The sequence below is a fragment of the Mastigoproctus giganteus genome, chromosome 2 (genome assembly GCF_048544385.1).
Source record: "Mastigoproctus giganteus isolate SK-2022 chromosome 2, ASM4854438v1, whole genome shotgun sequence".
Lineage (NCBI taxonomy): Eukaryota > Metazoa > Arthropoda > Arachnida > Uropygi > Thelyphonidae > Mastigoproctus > Mastigoproctus giganteus.
Genome location: NC_143576.1, coordinates 199,403,159 through 199,422,712, shown reverse-complemented (window position 1 = coordinate 199,422,712; position 19,554 = coordinate 199,403,159). Strand labels below are relative to the sequence as shown.

General features: G+C 34.7%; 1 protein-coding gene across 1 annotated transcript in view; it reads left to right on the top strand.

Annotated features, from left to right (window-relative positions):
• Positions 1–19,554, top strand: part of LOC150089904 (carboxypeptidase B-like) — a 187,836-nt gene that overhangs the window by 132,849 nt on the left and 35,433 nt on the right. Inside the window, exons 6-9 of the mRNA XM_090390124.1 lie at positions 160–296; positions 11,572–11,668; positions 13,573–13,674; positions 14,014–14,226. Of these exons, the coding sequence (XP_090246250.1) occupies positions 160–296; positions 11,572–11,668; positions 13,573–13,674; positions 14,014–14,226 (549 nt within the window). The remainder of the gene's footprint in view (positions 1–159; positions 297–11,571; positions 11,669–13,572; positions 13,675–14,013; positions 14,227–19,554) is intronic.

The window sequence follows — 19,554 nt, the reverse complement described above, 5'->3', positions numbered from 1 at the left end:
ATAGAATTATGGACACATGGTCATTACATGAAAAGCTGTGTGTCAGAAAAAGAAGAAAAAATTACCATTCTTTTACAGATATTTACAATACTACAACACATATTGTTAAATGGGTATTTAACAATATGTAGTGTAGATGGATTTCTTATTTATGTGTAGATTGATTTCTGGAGAGAGCCCAGTCGAGTGTATGAGAATGTTACTATGCGGCTTCCACCTGAAATTGCTCAAGCAGTAGAACAAGAACTTCAGCATTCTGGAATGGAATATTTTGTTATAACATGTGATTTACAAAAGTAAGTAAATTTTTTTGCTTTTTCCTGCAAAGCTTTTTAAAATTTAATTACTAAAATATGTTCTACCAAAAGGCTTTTCAGTTTTCCACCAAGGTTCAAATGCAGAAGATTGAGTGCATGGATTACATGATCATTTGGCCAATTTCAGAATTGTTACCATCTTTTGTCAAATAAAGCTGACATGATGGCTTCTTATTCCAGAAAATGAAAGTATGTATTACAGAAGACTCCTGATTGTCTGTAGATGGTTTAACTGGGGATGAAAAAAAAAAAAAAAAATTAGATTTAAATGTTTTAAAAAGTCAATTACAGGACTTACAATAATTTACTTTTAAATTTAAATTATTTTAAAAGAAATACCACTTAGGATCCCACAAACCCATTATCTGCGACTGGGAGTCTATTGTGCATCCTGTTCTTTAGGGATCCCTTCAATCCTTAGGCATGTGTGTATACAAAGAAGTACATATTCATTGTTCGCCAGTTAGTGCATGTTAAGCTGGCAGGTGTACTTTGAGTTGCGGTTGTTCAGTAAGTACATACATATTTGTTGGTGTTTATTTCAAAAGTTTTAACATGGGTAACCCATCATGTTAAAAAGAAAGATAATTTTTTTTCCAATACAACAAAAACTTCAACTCATCAATAAACATGAAAAGGTGCTGTAGTGTCAGCTTTTTACATTCTGCCATTCATAAGAAAGTCAGTGGTGCAAAGAAGCAAACTTCTTTATCTTCCTCTTTCAATAAATAATAGAGCATATGAATATGTATACAATTTGTTCTTTTTTATATTAAATGCGTATTGTTCATAATCCTGATTTTTTTTTTTTTTTTTTTTTTTTTTTTGCTTATTTTGCAGATTATCTGGGGAAATTAATTTCCCAACCTTCCTGGTTAATCAGAAGTCTACTGTATATATATTCATGGGGCCAGCTTATAATATTTTTCCTATGTGTGACAGGAATTCTACTCCAAACCTTTCTCTAATGAGTATCAGAGCAACATAATAATATATAAATTCCCTTTCTGGAGTGAATATAGAAGAATGGAATAAACTATTAACTTTGGCTGACAAAAAGCAAAGCTGGGGTAATGGCTTTTATTTTTAATTTCATAGGAATAGAAATAGGTAAAATCTCAGCAGTGAATGTAGTACTGGGAAAACAAAAATGAGAGTAGTAGAATGTAGGAGATAGTTTGATAGACAAGAATACAGTCAAATAGTGGGCTGGTAAATCAGAATGTTTTATAATGGAGGATTTTAACTTTCCAGACATTGGAAATTGTGAGGTGGTTATTCACATAATAAGAGACTGTTACTGGATTTACTGAATGGATTTTCGACACCAACATTATTATTATTATTATTATTATTATTAGCTATATGGTGCAAGGAAGCCTGAGGCTTATGCTGCACCAGCCAAAAAAAAAAAAAATTTCTGCATTACCCTGAGAGAGAGAGAGAGAGAGAGAGAGAGAGAGAGAGAGAGAGAGAGAGAGAGAGAGCCAGAAGTAGAAGGGAATCACCAAGAAAGCAAGAAAGAGAAGAATGATGATATCCAGCTCAGGACTCTGGGTTTGCCAAGCCCATACTCACCAGATGTGAAAGAAAGAGAACTTCAAGAGAAAGTAATACACTTTATTTGATTATCAGCAGTAATTTTTTGTGCATTAAGAATCTTTGGGTAAAGGACAAAAAAGGTAGGAGTGATCATATGGGATTTATTTACTTAAGATATAACTATTGTTTTATCAAGTGAATAGAAATTCGCATTCAGACAAGAGTAATTAATTGTTGGAATAAAATTCTACCTAATATTGTGGTGGTGGATAGTTTGAACAAACTTAAGTCAGGTTTACACAAATTATTAGAAGGAATGAAATGTTTTTTTTTTTCTTTGCAAAGAAGCAAAGTTTATACAACTGGTGTTGTATAAGAGCCTTTCTTCCTTGCATCATGCTGCTAATACTAAGTTAAAGGGAATCGATTTTTCTTTTTCAAAGGCAACTACAATAGTCTTAGACAGTTTTTAAGTTCTTTTCGGTGGGACCAACTGATGTTGTTAATAACTGCAAATTCTAAATGGGAAGCAATTAGAATGTTCTTAGTAGCTTCTGTAGAAGAAACCATAGTGCTACTAAGGCTTTTTAACGCAACTGAGAAATATTGTTCAAGGTTTAGACCAAGATTACTCTTACCAAGAAAGACTTCAGTTCTGCAAACTGTAGCATCAAAAACTAGGCACCTGCAAGGAGACCCAATTGAAGTGTTTAAGGCTTTAAATGGATTGCTGAAAATAATTCTTCATGACATATGTCAGTCAACATGTTAAAGCTTTATAGTCTTTATGATCAATGTTATACAGTACTTTTAGCTTTGGGAACAAGATAATAATTGGGTTTTTTTTGTGTATGGTAATGATTAGGCCACATCTTAAACACTGCATAAAAGTCTTATTTTAGGAAGGATATGGATCTTCAAGGGCCACCAAGGGTACTCTTACTGAGAAAGACTTCAGTTCTGCAAACCGTAGCATCAAAAACTAGGCACCTGCAAGGAGACCCGATTGAGGTGTTTAAGGCTTTAAATGGATTGAATAAACTAAATGCTGATGGCATCCTTACTCTTTCTCAGAAAACACACATAAGGGGATATAAGTTTAAATTGAAAAAGGATGGTTGCAGGATAGATGTGTGAAAATTTTATTTTATTCAGAGAGGGATTGTTGGAATAAACTTCTAGCTAGCATTGTGGAAATGGGTAGTTTCAATAAATATAAGGACGGATTAGACAAACAGTTAGAGGAGATGGACAAATTATCTGGGTTTTTTTTTGCTGATGTTGTATAAACTTGCTTCCTTGCATCATTTGCCATGTCTAATTCTAATGGGAAAAAACTCCTGATGTGAATTCAAACAATTATCACTGAACATGAAGGGAAAAAAAAAAGCTCACACAGTAACAACAAATCAGATTGAAAGGGGTAAATGTAGATTGCAGATTATCTACTTTAATTCAGCCTTTGACAACAGTGAAACTCAACTCACACACTCTCCCTCCCTTTTTTATACATATCAAAGTAACTGACTGTGCAATGCAAATGCTGTAACACAACAGGGCTATATGCAGAGGGCTGTTTTCAAGTTGTTAACAAAGGTAAGGAAGAACTAGACAAATTATTAGAGGGGATAAACAGATAATGTGGGAAGCATGTTTTTTTTAGCTGAGTCTATATAAGCCTGCTTTCTTTCATCATTTTCTACTATTAACACTAATATAACTCAATTTTCTGCATATGATCTTAATAAAAAAGTATCTAGATCATATGGTGATAGTTAAAGTAAATATGAAGAGTGGAATAAACTCCCCCAAAAAATTAGGAAAAAATATTTTCATGCCCTCCCTCTGAAATCATTTAGTGTGGTTGAACTAAAAACAGTAGAGGAAGAAAGGGATTTGAGAGTTTCAGTATGATCAGATTCAAAGATTTCCGAGCAGCATGGATAGGTGGCAAGGAAGGCCTGTGGTGCTCTATTTATTGTACATATGCTTGTAGACACAGGGTGGTCATAATACCATTCAATGAGGCAGTTGTAAAACCACATTTGATATATTGTGTTTAGATATGGAGACCTCATCCCCAAAAAAAAAGACATTGAGCTCCTTGAAAGGGTCCAGAGATGGGCAGTGTAGCTGGCAAAAAGGGTATCCATATGAGGAAAGATTTAGAATATTTAAGTAATCAGTGGACACTGCTCTTTGTGGACTAATGTTATTAGTGGAGTCCTCCAGAGTTTGGTGTTGGGTTCATTGTTGTTTTCTTTAATAGTCAACAATATAGATGAAGGCATATCAGGCTTAATTTCCAAGTTTGCAGATGATACAAAGGTTGGCAGGGTGATTAATGACAGTAATGATGTTATGCTACTGCAACAGGATTTAGAAAAGTTAGGCAGATGGACTGAGAAATGGCAACTGAAGTTTAATATTGAAAAATGCAAAGTACTGCATATAGGTAGCAGTAACTTCAAAGTAACATACCAACTCAGGGTAGTGGAAAACGAAAAAGACATGGGGTGTAATTGTGCAGTCAGATATGAAGTTCTCTGAGTAGTGCAGAGAGACTGCCAGGACAGCTCATGAGGTATTGTCAATTATATAGAGGAATTTTGCTAGCAGGGATAAGGATGTTATTCCATTGTATAAGGCAATGGTCATGCCACATCTTGAGTACTGCATACAGGTCTGGTGACCTAATTTTAGAAAGGATGTAGAGCTGCTGGAATGAGTACAGAGAAGGGCAATGAGATTGGTGAGTTGAACAAAGGGGGTCAGTCTTCTTACTAAGAAAGGCTTCAGTTCTGTGCATTAGCATTAGTAAAGGCACATGATGCAAGAAAGCAAGCTTATATAGCATCAGCCAAAAAAAAAAAACAAAAACAAAAATCCTTCTAATTTCACCCATCCACTCACTCCAGATGTTTGTCTAGCTTTGCCTTGAATCTATTTAAGCTATCAACTTCTGCAACAGATGGAAGTTTGTTCCAGCGATCAACCACACGTGAGTGAAAGGCAAACTTCCGCACATCTATCCTACAATTGTTTGTTTTTCTTCAATTTGAATTTGTCCTCTCAGGTGACTATTCTGAGCAAGAGGAAGAATCCCATCAGCATTGAGCATGCTCAAACCATTCAAGGCTTTATACACCTCAGTCAGGTCACCTCGCAGGTTCCTAGTCTCCAGACACTCTAATTTGCAAAACTTAAGCCTTTCTTCATAAGAGCAACCCTTTGTTCCATTCACTAAACTCATTGCCCTTCTCTGCACTCGCTCCAGCAGCTCTACATCCTTCCTAAAATGAGGCCTCCAGACCTGTATACAGTACTCAAGGTGTGGCCTGACCATTGCCTTATACTAGGGGATTGTTTGTTTGTTTTAGAGTTTTATGGTGCATTAGCATCTAAGGCTATAATGCGCAAGTCAATATACTAGAGGATAATCACCTCCTTATCCCTGCTAGAAAAATTCTTGTATATCATTGACAAGACACCATAAGCTACTCTTGCAGACCGTCTGCACTGCCCAGAAAACTTTATATCTGCCTGCACAATTACTCCCTGGTCCTTTTCATTCTCTATCACTGTCAGTGTAGTACCACACAGTTGATACGTTACTCTGGGGTTACTGCTTCCCATATGCAGTACTTTACATTTGTCAATGTTAATTTTCAGTTACCACCTCTCAGCCCATCTGCTCAACTTTTCTAGATCCTGTTGAAGCAGCAGCATACTGTCATTAGTGTCATTAACAACCCTGCCAACCTTCGTATCGTCTGCAAACTTGGACATTAAGCCAGATATACCATCATCAGTATCATTAATAAATACAGAAAACAACAATGGACCCAACAGTGAACCCTGAGGGACTCCACTAATAACATTAGTCCACGCAGTGTCCATTGATTACCACTCTCTGTCTTCTCCCACTCAACCATCCCTTTATCTAATTGCAGTGTTTTGAGACTAAGCACCTGCGAGGTGTTCTGATTGATGTGTTTAAAGCTTTGAATGGTTTGAGCAAGCTCATTGCTGAAGAGATTCTTCCTCTTTCTCAGACTATGCACGTGAGGGGGCATAAATTCAAATTGAGAAAGGACATCTGCAATAAGGCCTCTGAGGTTGGGACTATTCATACCACCAATTTTAAACACACACACCAACCGTTTATGACTGATTGAATAATGAAATAAAATAAAATAAAATGATAGAAAAGACTGTAAAATAATATTTGCAAAAAACTTTTAATTATTTACAAAAAACTAAACTATAACAAAAGTAAAGAAGTTAAAATGCATTAAAATATAAATATAAAAGCGATAAAAAGACAATAAAAACACTACTAGAGCTTTCGGAGGTGTCTTCCTCCTTCCTCAGTAATAGTGAGATTTAAACGACACATCCTTAAATACCAGGTTCACGGCACACGTGGATGACCAGGCGCATACTCAGCATTCCTTTCACTTGTACCAGAACCGGAAGTGGTCTGGACACGTGGAAAATTAAACTGTTTATCTCTTGTCAAAACCACCGCCTCAAAAAGGGGGGTGAAGCCTAACTCCCCTGTCTCTGTTTATAGTATTGTTACCAGAGGATCCAATCCACAGACTTTCCAGCCACTTGCGGTCCCAGAATCTATGCGCCCGGTCAAGGATGACAGCGTTTTTGGGGGAGATCTGGTGTTGTTTTTCCCAATAGTGCTCGGCAATGGCGGATTTATTGAGCTCTGCAGTCCGTATCGCTCGTGAATGTTCCCCCAGACGGTCCTTGAGACGCCGTCCTGTCTCCCCCATGTAACATTCCCCACAATCCGGGCATGTGATCTCATATACGACCCCACTACTAGAATCCCTATTAATGGGGTCTTTGACCTGTGACACTACTGTGTGCAACCTCCGGCCCGGAAGCTGCACACAGCTTGTCTGAAAGTCGCGAAGCATCCTCGCAATGCGATCTGACAGGCGCAGATAGTAGGGAACATACACTGTGGTAAGCGGTACAGGCGGAACTACCCGATTGGGCTCTTCCTCTCTGTTGTATTCATCAATGACCCTCTGGGGGTAACCGCACCTCATAAGATCCGTCGTGATTTGCCTAATTTCCTTCTCCCCCTCCTCAGGGGTACTGCAATGTGTTCTCACCCTACCCAAAAGTGCTCTGGCCACACTATTTTTATGTTGGACAGTCTGTTCCATCCTATAATGTGTGTACTGGCCCTACACATTGGTTTCCTAAAAACCTTAGTTCTAAGTCTGGGGCCTTCCCTATATACCATTATGTCCAGAAATGGGAGGGTACCATCTATTTCTACCTCTGAGGTAAATTTTATAAAGGGAGAGAAACCATTGAGAAACGAGACCACATCTTCCTCTCTCCCCTTCTTTACAATAGTAAACGTGTCATCAACATATCGTTTCCACTTACGCATAGGGAACTCCAATCTTGCGAAAACCCTATTCTCAAATTCCTCCATAGCCAGATTTGCAACAATGGCACTGATTGGAGAACCCATGGCTGTACCGTGAACCTGTTTATACATCACTCCTTGGAAAACCAAGGTTGTACTAGAAAGACATAATTCAACAGCACCACATATATCTTCTATGTTTAGGTGGGATCTAGCACTTAAAGTATTATCCTTTTGTAAAGCCAACCTTACACATTCTACCCCATGTGCTATGGGGATACACGTAAATAATGATCCTAATGACCCCTGTGTGCAGCTTCCAGGCCGGAGGTTGCACACAGTAGTGTCACAGGTCAAAGACCCCATTACTAGGGATTCTAGTAGTGGGGTTGTATATGAGATCACATGCCCGGATTGTGGGGAATGTTACGTGGGGGAGACAGGACGGCTTCTCAAGGACCGTCTGGGGGAACATTCACGAGCGATACGGACCGCAGAGCTCAATAAATCCGCCATTGCCGAGCACTATTGGGAAAAACAACACCAGATCTCCCCCAAAAACGCTGTCATCCTTGACCGGGCGCATAGATTCTGGGACCGCAAGTGGCTGGAAAGTCTGTGGATTGGATCCTCTGGTAACAATACTATAAACAGAGACAGGGGAGTTAGGCTTCACCCCCTTTTTGAGGCGGTGGTTTTGACAAGAGATAAACGGTTTAATTTTCCACGTGTCCAGACCACTTCCGGTTCTGGTACAAGTGAAAGGAATGCTGAGTATGCGCCTGGTCATCCACGTGTGCCGTGAACCTGGTATTTAAGGATGTGTCGTTTAAGTCTCACTATTACTGAGGAAGGAGGAAGACACCTCCGAAAGCTCTAGTAGTGTTTTTATCGTCTTTTTATTGCTTTTATATTTATATTTTAATGCATTTTAACTTCTTTACTTTTGTTATAGTTTAGTTTTTTGTAAATAATTAAAAGTTTTTTGCAAATATTATTTTACAGTCTTTTCTATCATTTTATTTTATTTTATTTCATTATTCAATCAGTCATAAACGGTTGCTGTGTGTGTTTAAAATTGGTGGTTGAGAAAGGACGTTTCAGAATAGATATGTGGAAAATTGTCTTTAGCCAGTGAGTGGTTGATTGCTGGAACAAACTTCCAACTGTTGTTGTGGAAGTTGATATGTTAAATAGATTCAAAGATGAATGAGACAAACTATTGGAGGGAATGGATAGGTATTTGGGAAGTGATTTTTTTATCTGCTGCTGTATTAGCTTGCTTTCTTGTATCATATGTCATTACTAATGCTAATAGTGTTTTACAGAACTTGGAAACTAGACACCATGGAGGAGATTTGATTTAGGTGTATAAAGCTTTAAGAGGTGAAAGTAAAATTAATGAGGGCAGAATTTTCACTGCTATAAATGATTCCAGAGTTAGGGTCCATAAATTCAAATGGTTTGTTAATAACTGGAATAAGTTACCTCCATGGGTGGTTGAGGCTGACAGCTTGGCAAAGGTCAGCAAGACAGACACCTCATGAGGAGGTTGTCAATAGGTAGTTTATTTTATTTTATTGTTTATCTATTATTATTTTATTATTTCTTTTTTATTTTTTGGCTGCTACAGCAAAATTCTAGGACTTCCTTGCACCATATGGCTAATACAGGTAACCCTCATGTAACACGGTAGTTAGATTCCTATAAAATGTCATGTTGTGCGAAACCATGTTACATGGGACTAAGAAAAAATACAAAAATGGGGGTTACGTTCCAAAAACTAACAAAAATACACTATTTCGTTAACAAAATATTAACAAAACTAATAAAAATACACCATTCTGGATTTCGTGTATCTTTTTCTCTCTTTAAAAAAATCAGTATTCTGGGTTTGTTTGCTTTTGTTTGATAAATCTTTGTGAATTTCATTGTATGGAACTAAGCATTTTTGAAGCTCTCTTTTGAACTCCTTTTATTCAAGAATCTGCATTCAAAAAATATGATTCTAATTACTCTGCTAACTTTATGCCTTCCCATATGTTTTTTAGTGTAAAATTTGGAAGTTTAGAATTTTCATCTGCACTATCATCCTCTGAATTGATTTGATTTAACTCTGATGCCATTTGCACCAAATCCACTATGCCAGCCTCTTTTTCTACCAGTAATTCTTGAACGTCTTCAGTAATCATATCTTTTTTAATTTTTTTAGGAGCAACGGTGACTAAGGCAATGTTACTCTGTGTATATTGTCTATAAAATGTGTGTCATGAGGTCGTTTTTTTGTTTTGCTGGAGGAAAAAAACCCCTGAGTTTCCGGGAGAAAAAAGACCCATAAAAATTCCACCATCAATGGGATTCAACTCAGGTCTTGAGTGGAGTGGTGGGCGATTCTATCAACTGTGCTACCCACGAGGGCTTTAGTAGTCATATCATCAAAACCTTCCCCTCCTACCGTCATAGCAAATTCTACTATTGCACCGATTCCGTTTTCTGTCTGTTCAACCATATTTCCTGAATGAACTGACTCTGACCATGCATTTTTCCACACGCATTTAACGTTGACGGTTTTACTTCTTTGAGCGATAAAGCTATGATTCTGATACAGTCCACAATTGAGAAATGTTTCCATACCTTCATTACTTCAATAGATTCAGAATTAATTTTTTCCAAAATCCACTGTAACAATTTTCTGATGTAATGAGTTTTAAAGGTGGATATATAATGCCTTGGTGTTATGGTTGAATGAAAGAAGTTGTATTAACCTAGTACAACTGTGGTGGTAGGAACATAACTTCAACGTTTGGATGACTTAAGTCTTTTGGATGGCCTGGTGTGCTGTCCAATAGTAATAAAACTTTGAAATATAGATTTTTCCACAAGTTCAATAGCACAGAAATTAACACGGGGATTTCCCAACAAAATAAAATATAGGGATTTCTCAATAGTTTTTGTTTTCTAGCAGTCAACAGGGGGGAGGGATTCAAAAAGTGTGGAAATGTTGAAAAATTACATCCAACATAATAGCAGGGTTTTCCCCATACAAAAGCTCAAAAATACTCTTTTATGCGAGGTTTACCGAAATTCTCACGGTAACACAGTTTCACTCTAATCACATTAGAGCGAAACTGTGTTGTGTGAGGATTTCCGCAATTTATCAATCGTGTTAGAGCGAAACTGTGTTGTAGAAGTACCGTGTTATATGGGGGTTGCCTGTACTAATATTTCTGTATTTGATGCTACCAACAGTGATACTGACTATTAGCACTCAACCATACTGCCTCTCTTGCAACAGTTTCCCACATTGGAGAAATGTAACTAGTACACTGAATGACTCACTAGCCTTTAAAATTTTATTAAAACCTTTAAAAGTACATACCACTGTTTCATATACCACACAGGTAAATCATCTTATGGTCTAGGTAGTGAAATAACAACATGGTTCTGAGCTCAAAGGAGCTCAAAATTCAAAGAGAAAAATAAGAAATTGCATTAAAAAATTACATTGCAGGGCCTATGCTTGCAATACTATGCCACTTGTACCAAACTTCTCCATTTCCTTACTCCCTTGAAAACTTTTAAATCAGTAATAAGAAACAACGGAATTTGTTGGCCAGACAAAATGCAACATGCATTACCAAACTACTACACAGATGACAAATGAATAGGCACAACTAGTTCTTCAATATGGCCATATTGGATATTAATACAAAATTAATAAATGATTCATCTGTGATATATTTTGAATGCTTGTATAATGATTTATTGTTGCAATAAAAATAATGTCGACACTTATTTTACACATATATGTTGAAATGATTGAAAAGTTGAATTTTGTTCTCATGGTGCCTTTTAGTGGATGGCTTGAATAAATTCAAGGAAGAACAAGATAAATTATTGGAGGGGCTGGATAGGTGAAATGGGAAGGGTTTTTTTTTTTTTTTTGGTCAATGCTGTATAAGCTTGCTTTCTTGCATCATTTGCCACTGCTAATACTTTAACTAGTCTTACTTATTGCCTCCCAGCCAATTCTTTTAATTGCTACATTGGTGTACTACTTACTTGTTTATTACTTACTTACTTGTGTATTACTTGTTTCCATCATTCCTTTCTGTCCAACCTGTAGTTGTGTCTCCATAAGCTTATCTTAAAATTAGCTAGTATGAAATCTAACATTAAAACAGAAGTTTTAGCAATATAATAAAAGCATTTGTTTTGAGTTAACAAAACATATATTTATAATGAAACCAACAAATATTGAAATCAACATATTAGGTTATTAAAGACACATGTCCTTTTTATTTTTAGATGGATAGAAAGAGAACAACAAGAAAATGAACCTGGAGAATATCTAGTTGGTCGTGTTGAGAACTTTAATTTTGATGTTTATCATCCCTTGGAGGAGGTATGTAGAAGGTTTTCTGGTTTTCAAGAAAAACTCCCTCCTAATTTATGCACACCTACAGCTTGAAAAACTGCAAAGCAGCCTAGGACATCTGGTGCCCTTACAATTAAAAAATTTTAAACAGTCAATTTTTTCAACATTAACTACAACAAAATTTCAAAAATTTATTACAACTTTCATGCTCTTTTTTGCAGAAGATTCTATGGTAACATCATCATAACATAACTTTTTTTTTTGCAATATAATTTTCAATTTAAAATTGATAAGGAAACAAATCTGGCGATACACACTTGGTGTATCACCAGATACACCAAGTGTGTATCGCCATTAATAATTTTCAGTTTTGAAAGTGGCTTCTCATATGACATGAGTGCCAGGAGTATGGTTAATAATATTTTTTGCTCTGGGGATATGCAGTGGTCATTCCCTGACCTTTCCGCATCCTCCGTATTTGGTGGTCACGGGCTCGAATCCCGGTCTAATCAAGGTGTGCTACGCACTGCTGCTCCTGCCCACCTGGCTACGGAGGCGTCCATTTTTTAGAGAATACAGAGCTTTTATATTTGCAGTGCCTAGTGTGGTCACATGTTGGCATCACCATCAGGGACCTTTTGAAAGGAGGGCTAAGTTAGCTAGCCTTTCGGGACTAGCTAGTGTTTCTGGATTTTTTTTTTTTTTAACATTCTACAACAAATACACTGGCCACAGAACACACTTTTTTAAAAAAAGGCACAATACTGAGGAACCCAGTGAGTTGCATAATGTGACCACATACATATATGCACTTATATCCAAATATAAAATCTTGTTCAAATTAAAAAGAAACAAGTAATATAAAAAAAAAAAATTTTAAAGTCAATTCCTACTTAGGTCAACAAAGAAAAATTTTATTTTAGTTACTTTTTATTAAATAATTACAATTAATATAAATATGTATATACATATGACAGAATCACAATATTAAGTGGCAAAATAGAAAGCGAATTTCCTTGCAATTTTCCATTTTCCTTTCTATATATGGTGTTGGATTATTATTTTTATTCACATGTTTCATTTTCCATTTTGTTCCCTCCTTGACTCAGACTAAAACCCAGAATGAAAAAAGAATCTGAAAAAGAAATTTTTTTCCAGCGATCTACACGCTTCGCCACTGATAGTATTTATTCCTAAATTTATATCCTGCTAAATATCTTATATAAGAGAAATTTTTTTCTCCCATATAAAACTAAAATTAATTAATTAAATTTAATTAATGAATTAATATTTGAAAAAAACTGCATTAACATCAAGTGTCATCCACTACAAGTTTAAAAAAATTTATTTGAACTTGAGTGGATGAATAAAAAGTATTTTATTAACGATTGAAAATTTGAACAAGATATATAAATATATATAGGGAGAGTGTGAACTAATAGTAGGAATTGAAAAATATAAAGGCAAATCAGGGAAAATAAATATGTTAAAAGCATTGCTGTTGTTGATTCATTTTATTGATACATATCGATTAATGAATGAATCATTAGCTGCCTATATATCTTACTTTTGAAGTACCCCTCATACTTGTATATTGTATTCATCATCTATTAAGTAAATATTAAAATTTCACTAGAATTTTTCCTAAGAAAATATTATATGCCCTAAATCTTCAGATATACATATAGTGATGTTGTCCACATTAAAAAAAAAGTTAAAGATTTGAAACGTTTAAGAAATCTGATAAGAATAGCTGTTGGATAAGCAAAGCATAAGATTAAAAAAAAAATGTAAATATAATAATTATATGAGGAAATAATTTTCTTTTGTCTGGATCACCAAATTATGAGCCATCGTAGCTAATGAGTTTTGTTCTTTGTTTTCTTTTTAAAATTATACTTTAACTATATAATTAAATATTTTAATTTCAGATTGTAGAATATTTAGATGAAGTAGAAAAGAGGTATAAAAATTTTACGTCACTTACTATTCTTGGAACAACATTTGAAGGCAATGTCATTCCAGTTCTCAGAGTAAGTAGAAACAGTAGAAAATTACATTGGATGATGGATAGTTGAAAAACATTTATGTAAAGAATATTGGCTTTTTCATATTTTTTGGAAAAAAAAATAATGTATTTTAATTTTTGTAATAAAATTTTTTATTAAAAAATAAAAAAAATAAAATTTCAAACTTAATACAGAAAAAATTATTTTATTTTATTTCTATAATAATGTAGAATAAAATACTAAAAATGTTTTCTATTGACAACCTTAAAAGGGTTACTAAGGAAGTAGTCTGCAGATTTAATAGATATTTAACCTTGTCCTCTATATTCTTTTCTTTATATGCTTATTCTTTTCTTTTAACAGATCAGTTCTGGAGGTTCTTATAAGCCTTCTATATGGATTGACGCTGGAATTCATAGCAGGGAGTGGATTTCTCCTGCTACAGCTCTCTATATCATCAACCATCTTCTCACAAATTATGGAACTGATAAAAATATTACAAAGCTAGTAGACACATATGACTGGTATATTGCACCCATGGTTAATCCCGATGGCTATGAATATACCTGGAATTGGGTAAGTGAATTTATACCTTTGCATATTTTGAAAGCAGATTGTGATACTAAGTAATGCTAGTTTTGATTTGTGTGTGTGTGTGTGTGTGTGTGTGTGTGTGTGTGTGTGTGTGTGTGTGTATTAAATGTAATATAAAATCAAAGTTTCAGTTGATGGATAAAAATAAAAATAAATAAGAAGGGTACGACAGCTGCACCAAAATGCACAAAGCAGCAGTAAAGGATGCAAAAGTATATATAGTATGTAAGAATAGGTAAGTCTGATAAAGTTTGCATAGATGGAGGTGCAAAGTACACAAAGTGCCAAGGACTAGCTAGAAAGAGGAAAGTAGAAAAAAGAAGTAGTGTAGGTTTGTAAAAGGCAAAAGAATGTTAATATCCTAAAAGTTATGATGAATTAAGACAATTATGGGCTGAATTGCAAAGCCAATTAGATATGTATATATTTAATATATATATATATATATAATTATGAATAAATATAATGATTAAATTATATATATAATTATGATTAATATATAATTATATATAATTATATATAATTATATATAATTATGATTAAAGATTTGCACATAACATTAAAATAATTTTCTATATATATATATATACATACATGCAACTAATGAAGTGTTAAAGGTCTCACTGTACCACATATATATTTGCAAGTGTCTATATATATATACAGGCATACCTCGGTTAACGTTACCTCTGATAACGAAGCTTCGATATAACGAAGTCGGCAATTTCAAGCCCCATTTAACATAAAAAAATATTCCAGTTTAATCACCTGAAATCTAAACAAACTGAAGAAATTAAGGAAACCTTTGGGGCTTCTCGTGGTTGGTTCGAGAAATTTAAAAAACAGGCCAGGATTCATAGTGTAAAATTAACAGAAGCTGCAAATAAGTTTCCAGAAAAACTAAAGGAAATAATTGAACGTGAAAATTTTCCAAATTTGGTGTTCAATGTTGACGAAAGCGGTTTGTTCTGGAAACGGCTACCAACAAAAAGCTTCATTTCTATTGAAGAAAAATCAGCTGCTGGGTTCAAAGCAGCCAAAGACCGTTTAATGTTACTCTTTGGATCAAATGCCTCTGGCGATTATAAATTAAAACTGTTATTAGTTTACCATTCAGAAAATCCGAGGGCATTAACAGGTAACATAAAAATGAATTTACCTGTAATATGGAAAGCAAATAGAAAAGCGTGGGTTACCAAGGAGTTATTTACTGATTGGTTTGTTAACCACTTTTGTCCTGAAGTAAAACGGTATTGTCAAAAAAAACAACTTGGAAGAAAAAGCTCTTTTGTTAGACAATGCTCCGGGACATCCTACTGATCTTAACATGTTGGACACATGCATTCCAGTCAAAGTTGTGTTTCTTCCAGCAAACACAACTTCCCTGATTCAACCATTGGATCAGGGAATAATAGCATCATTTAAAGCTTATTATCTGCGTCGAACATTAAGCAGTTTAACTGCTTAAAAACTTTTTGGAAAAACTACACCATTAAAAACGCAATTGAAAACATTGTTAGTTCTTGGAAAGAAGTCACTAAGAAATGCTTAAATGGAGTTTGGCGCAAAATATGGCCAGAAGTTGTATAGAAGAAGAAAATAACATCCAAGAAATTAGAAATGAAGTTATCCAGATGGCTCAATCAATAGGTTTCGAAAATGTCGATGAAGAGGATGTTAGAAATTTATTGAATGCAGAAGATGATGGTTTTTCAGTGGAAGATTTAGAAAACCTTGTTAGCAACGAAGACAAAGATAATGAAGACGAAGTTAAAGAAGTTCCTGCCGAAAAAGTGTTAGCAAAAGTGGTGCTTAAATGACATTGAAAGCGTTTTAAATTTTTTTAGTGAAAATGATCCTGATTTAGGAAGAAGTGTTATTGTTAATCAATTAGTGTTAAATGCAATAACTCAGTATAGGCAATTATTAAATGAAAGAGGAAAAAAGCATAAACAATCAACTTTAGACTCATATTTTAAAATGTGATTTCACTTTGTATGTAAGTTGACTGTTTATTTAATAAAACTTTTCTTTGTTCGAAAAAAAAAAGCTTTTCATTTTCTTTACGTAGGAACGTATCCCTATTCTGGCCATAGTATTTTTACCTCTGAAAACGAAGTTTCGCTTAACGAAGTAATTTCGTGGAATGCATCCTATTCGTTATTCGAGGTATGCCTGTATTAGAATAATGAAGTAGTTAAGAAAAATAATAAAATATAATATGAAAATTAAGAAAATAAATATAAAGCTATCATTAGCGGCAGCAAATGCACATGATGCCCAGTGCATAACTGATATTAAATATTAAATCAAAACTAATGCCAGTAGCACGGCAAAACTGTTGAGCAAAAATAATAAATTAAACATAATGCTTAATCTACAGGGAGGGAAAAGAAAAGGTAACAAGACTAAAAATTGTAGCAGAAAATCTCCAAATAATTTCAATTAAAAATATTAAATCAATTTTAAAATTTAAAGCCAATTACATAAGAATTTAACGGCATCCCCCTCGTAAGGTGCCAGTTCCAAATTACATGATATATCACAAATAGAGACTAAACTAACTACAATAAAATAAAACCAAAATAACAAAAATAGACTGACCATTATACCCCATATCAACAGAGGACCACAAGGCCAATAATGGTCAGGGAATCACTGCATTTCAATTGTTAGACAAATCGCCATAAAGGCAAACTGATCAAAGGATCAGTCTGCCATCTGATCCCCTGATCAAACCGCCAATGCAGAGGATTTGAATAACAGTGGTCCTTATGCAGCAAAAAATAAAAATATAGAGCATTGTTATAGAACTAGCACTCCAAAGCAGAGCCACACTACTGGCACAATGTAAGCTTAACCAGCTTATACAGACAAATAAATAAATAAAATACTATAGATGGTGGTATGGGTGCAGCATTAGCACATCAAACCCAGTACTATCATTTGATTTACATATATTAGAATAATGAAGTAGTTAAGAAAAATAATAAAATATAATACAAAAATTAAGAAAATATTTCACGTAATTTGGAACTGGCACTTACAAGGAGGGCGGCGTTAAATTCTTATGTAATTGGCTCTAAATTTTAAAATTGATTTATTATTTTTAATTGGATTTTCTAAATTATTTGGAGATTTTCTGCTACAATTTTTAGTCTTGTTACCTTTTCTTTTCCCTCCCTGTAGATTAATCATTATGTTTAATTTATTATTTTCGCTCAACAGTTTTGCCATGCTACTGGCATTAGTTTTGATGTAATATCAGTTATATATATATATCTATCACATATAAGTAATTGAGTCACAATCATCTGATGTTTAGCACTGATTAAAATGTTATATTAGTAGTGGCAGTAAGCTTATACAGTATCAACCAAAAAAAAAAAAAAAACCCTGATTTGTACATGTAACATTTGTCTAATCCTTCCTTAAATTTATTCAAACTGTCCACTTTCACACACCAGATGGAAATTTGTTCCACCAATCAAGCTCTGGCTGAAAGCAAATTATTTATCTATCTATCTTGAAATCGTCCTATTTAAATTTGTTCCCTTATGTGTATTATTATTGTTATTAGCCAAATGGTGCAAGGAAGCCCGAGGCTTTTGCTGCACCAACCAAAAAAAAATTTCTGAATTACCCTGAGAGAGAGAGAGTCACCAAGAAAGAGAAGAATGATGATATCCAGCCAGCTCAGGATCCTGGGCGTGCCAAGCCCATACTCATGCAGATGTGAGCCCCTGGGATTATTATCTGAGAAAGAGTAAGGATGCCATCAGCATTTAATTTACTCACTCCTTAAGCACTTCAATCTGATCTTTTCACAGGCGCCTCCGTAGCCAGGTGTGAAGGAGCAGCAGTGCGTAGCACACACTTCTTGATTAGACCGGGGTTCGAGCCCGTCACCACCAAATACGGAGGATGCGGAAAGGTCAGGGAATGACCACTGCATATCCCGGAGCAATATGGCCTTAGTTGCTAATGCTCCTAAAAACCAAATAACAAAACAAACAGATCTTTTCACAGGTGCATAATTTCTAGGCTGTGCAATTTGCAGAATTGAAATTTTTCTTGGTAATACTGTTAGGGGGCAATATTGCCCCTAATCTTGTTGCTCTTCTCTGCATCCATTCCAACAGATCTACATCCTTCCAGAAATGAGCCTTCCAGACCTGTGTACTGTACTCAAGATGTGGCTTAACCAGTTCCTAATACAATAGGATAATCATCTAGCTTTCCTTGCTGCAGAATTCCTGTATATGATTGACAGAACACCAGGAGCTATCCTAGAAGCCTGCCTGTACTGTACTGTTCAGAGAACTTTTTCAGACCTATGCTAGTATTTCACTTATGTTGAATGAGGAATCAAGTTGTTTGTTTCCAATACATTGCACATGTAATGCAGTAGGGCCACATGTCCAAAATTACATATTTTACACAGCAATGATTTGAATGTGATTTTTCATGATAATAAATTATGTAATTAAGTTACAGTTCCACGTTTGGTGACCATATTTCATTGAAATCTAAGTTTTAAAACATGATTACTAAAAATATATTATTTCTACTTTCAAAAAATTTGAGAGAAGGCTGTACTGCACTGACTGTTTTATTTTGCATATTCATCTATGGACATAATGCCTTAAATTTAAGAATGGCCATAGATATTATTTTAAACTAAGTATGTGGCCTTACTGCAGTTATCGTAACTGAATCTCCATATCATTACCCTACACGTAACTCAGTTTTGATAAAAATTTGAGATGTGGCCTTACTGCATTACATATGCGATATGTCTAATTAGGTTATACATTTTGAAGAAATGTTTCTCTTCAAAATAGTAACTAAGTTGTTCTTTTAGAGGAATGATGTGCAGGTAAATTGAAACAGAAAATATATTATTACACTTCTCTCTTTCTCACACACACACACACACACACACACACACACACACACACACACACACACACACACACACACACACACACACACACACACACACACACACACACACACACACACACACATTTTAATAAGGACAGAAATTCAGTTGCTGATGATTTTGCTCTACCCAGGTTGAACTGCCTAGATTTTCACTATTATTCAAAACAATAATTGCTTTGCATTATATTATTGTAAAATACAGAAACAGTATTTCTAAGTCAAACAGAAAGCATGGGGGGCCCAAAATTTATAATTTTGTCTCCCTCTGTCATGCTTTTATATTTTACTTTTATAAAAGTTATTCTTGGGACAATTTTAAAAGTATTGTTGTTGCTTTGTTTTATTTCATTACATTTATTCTTG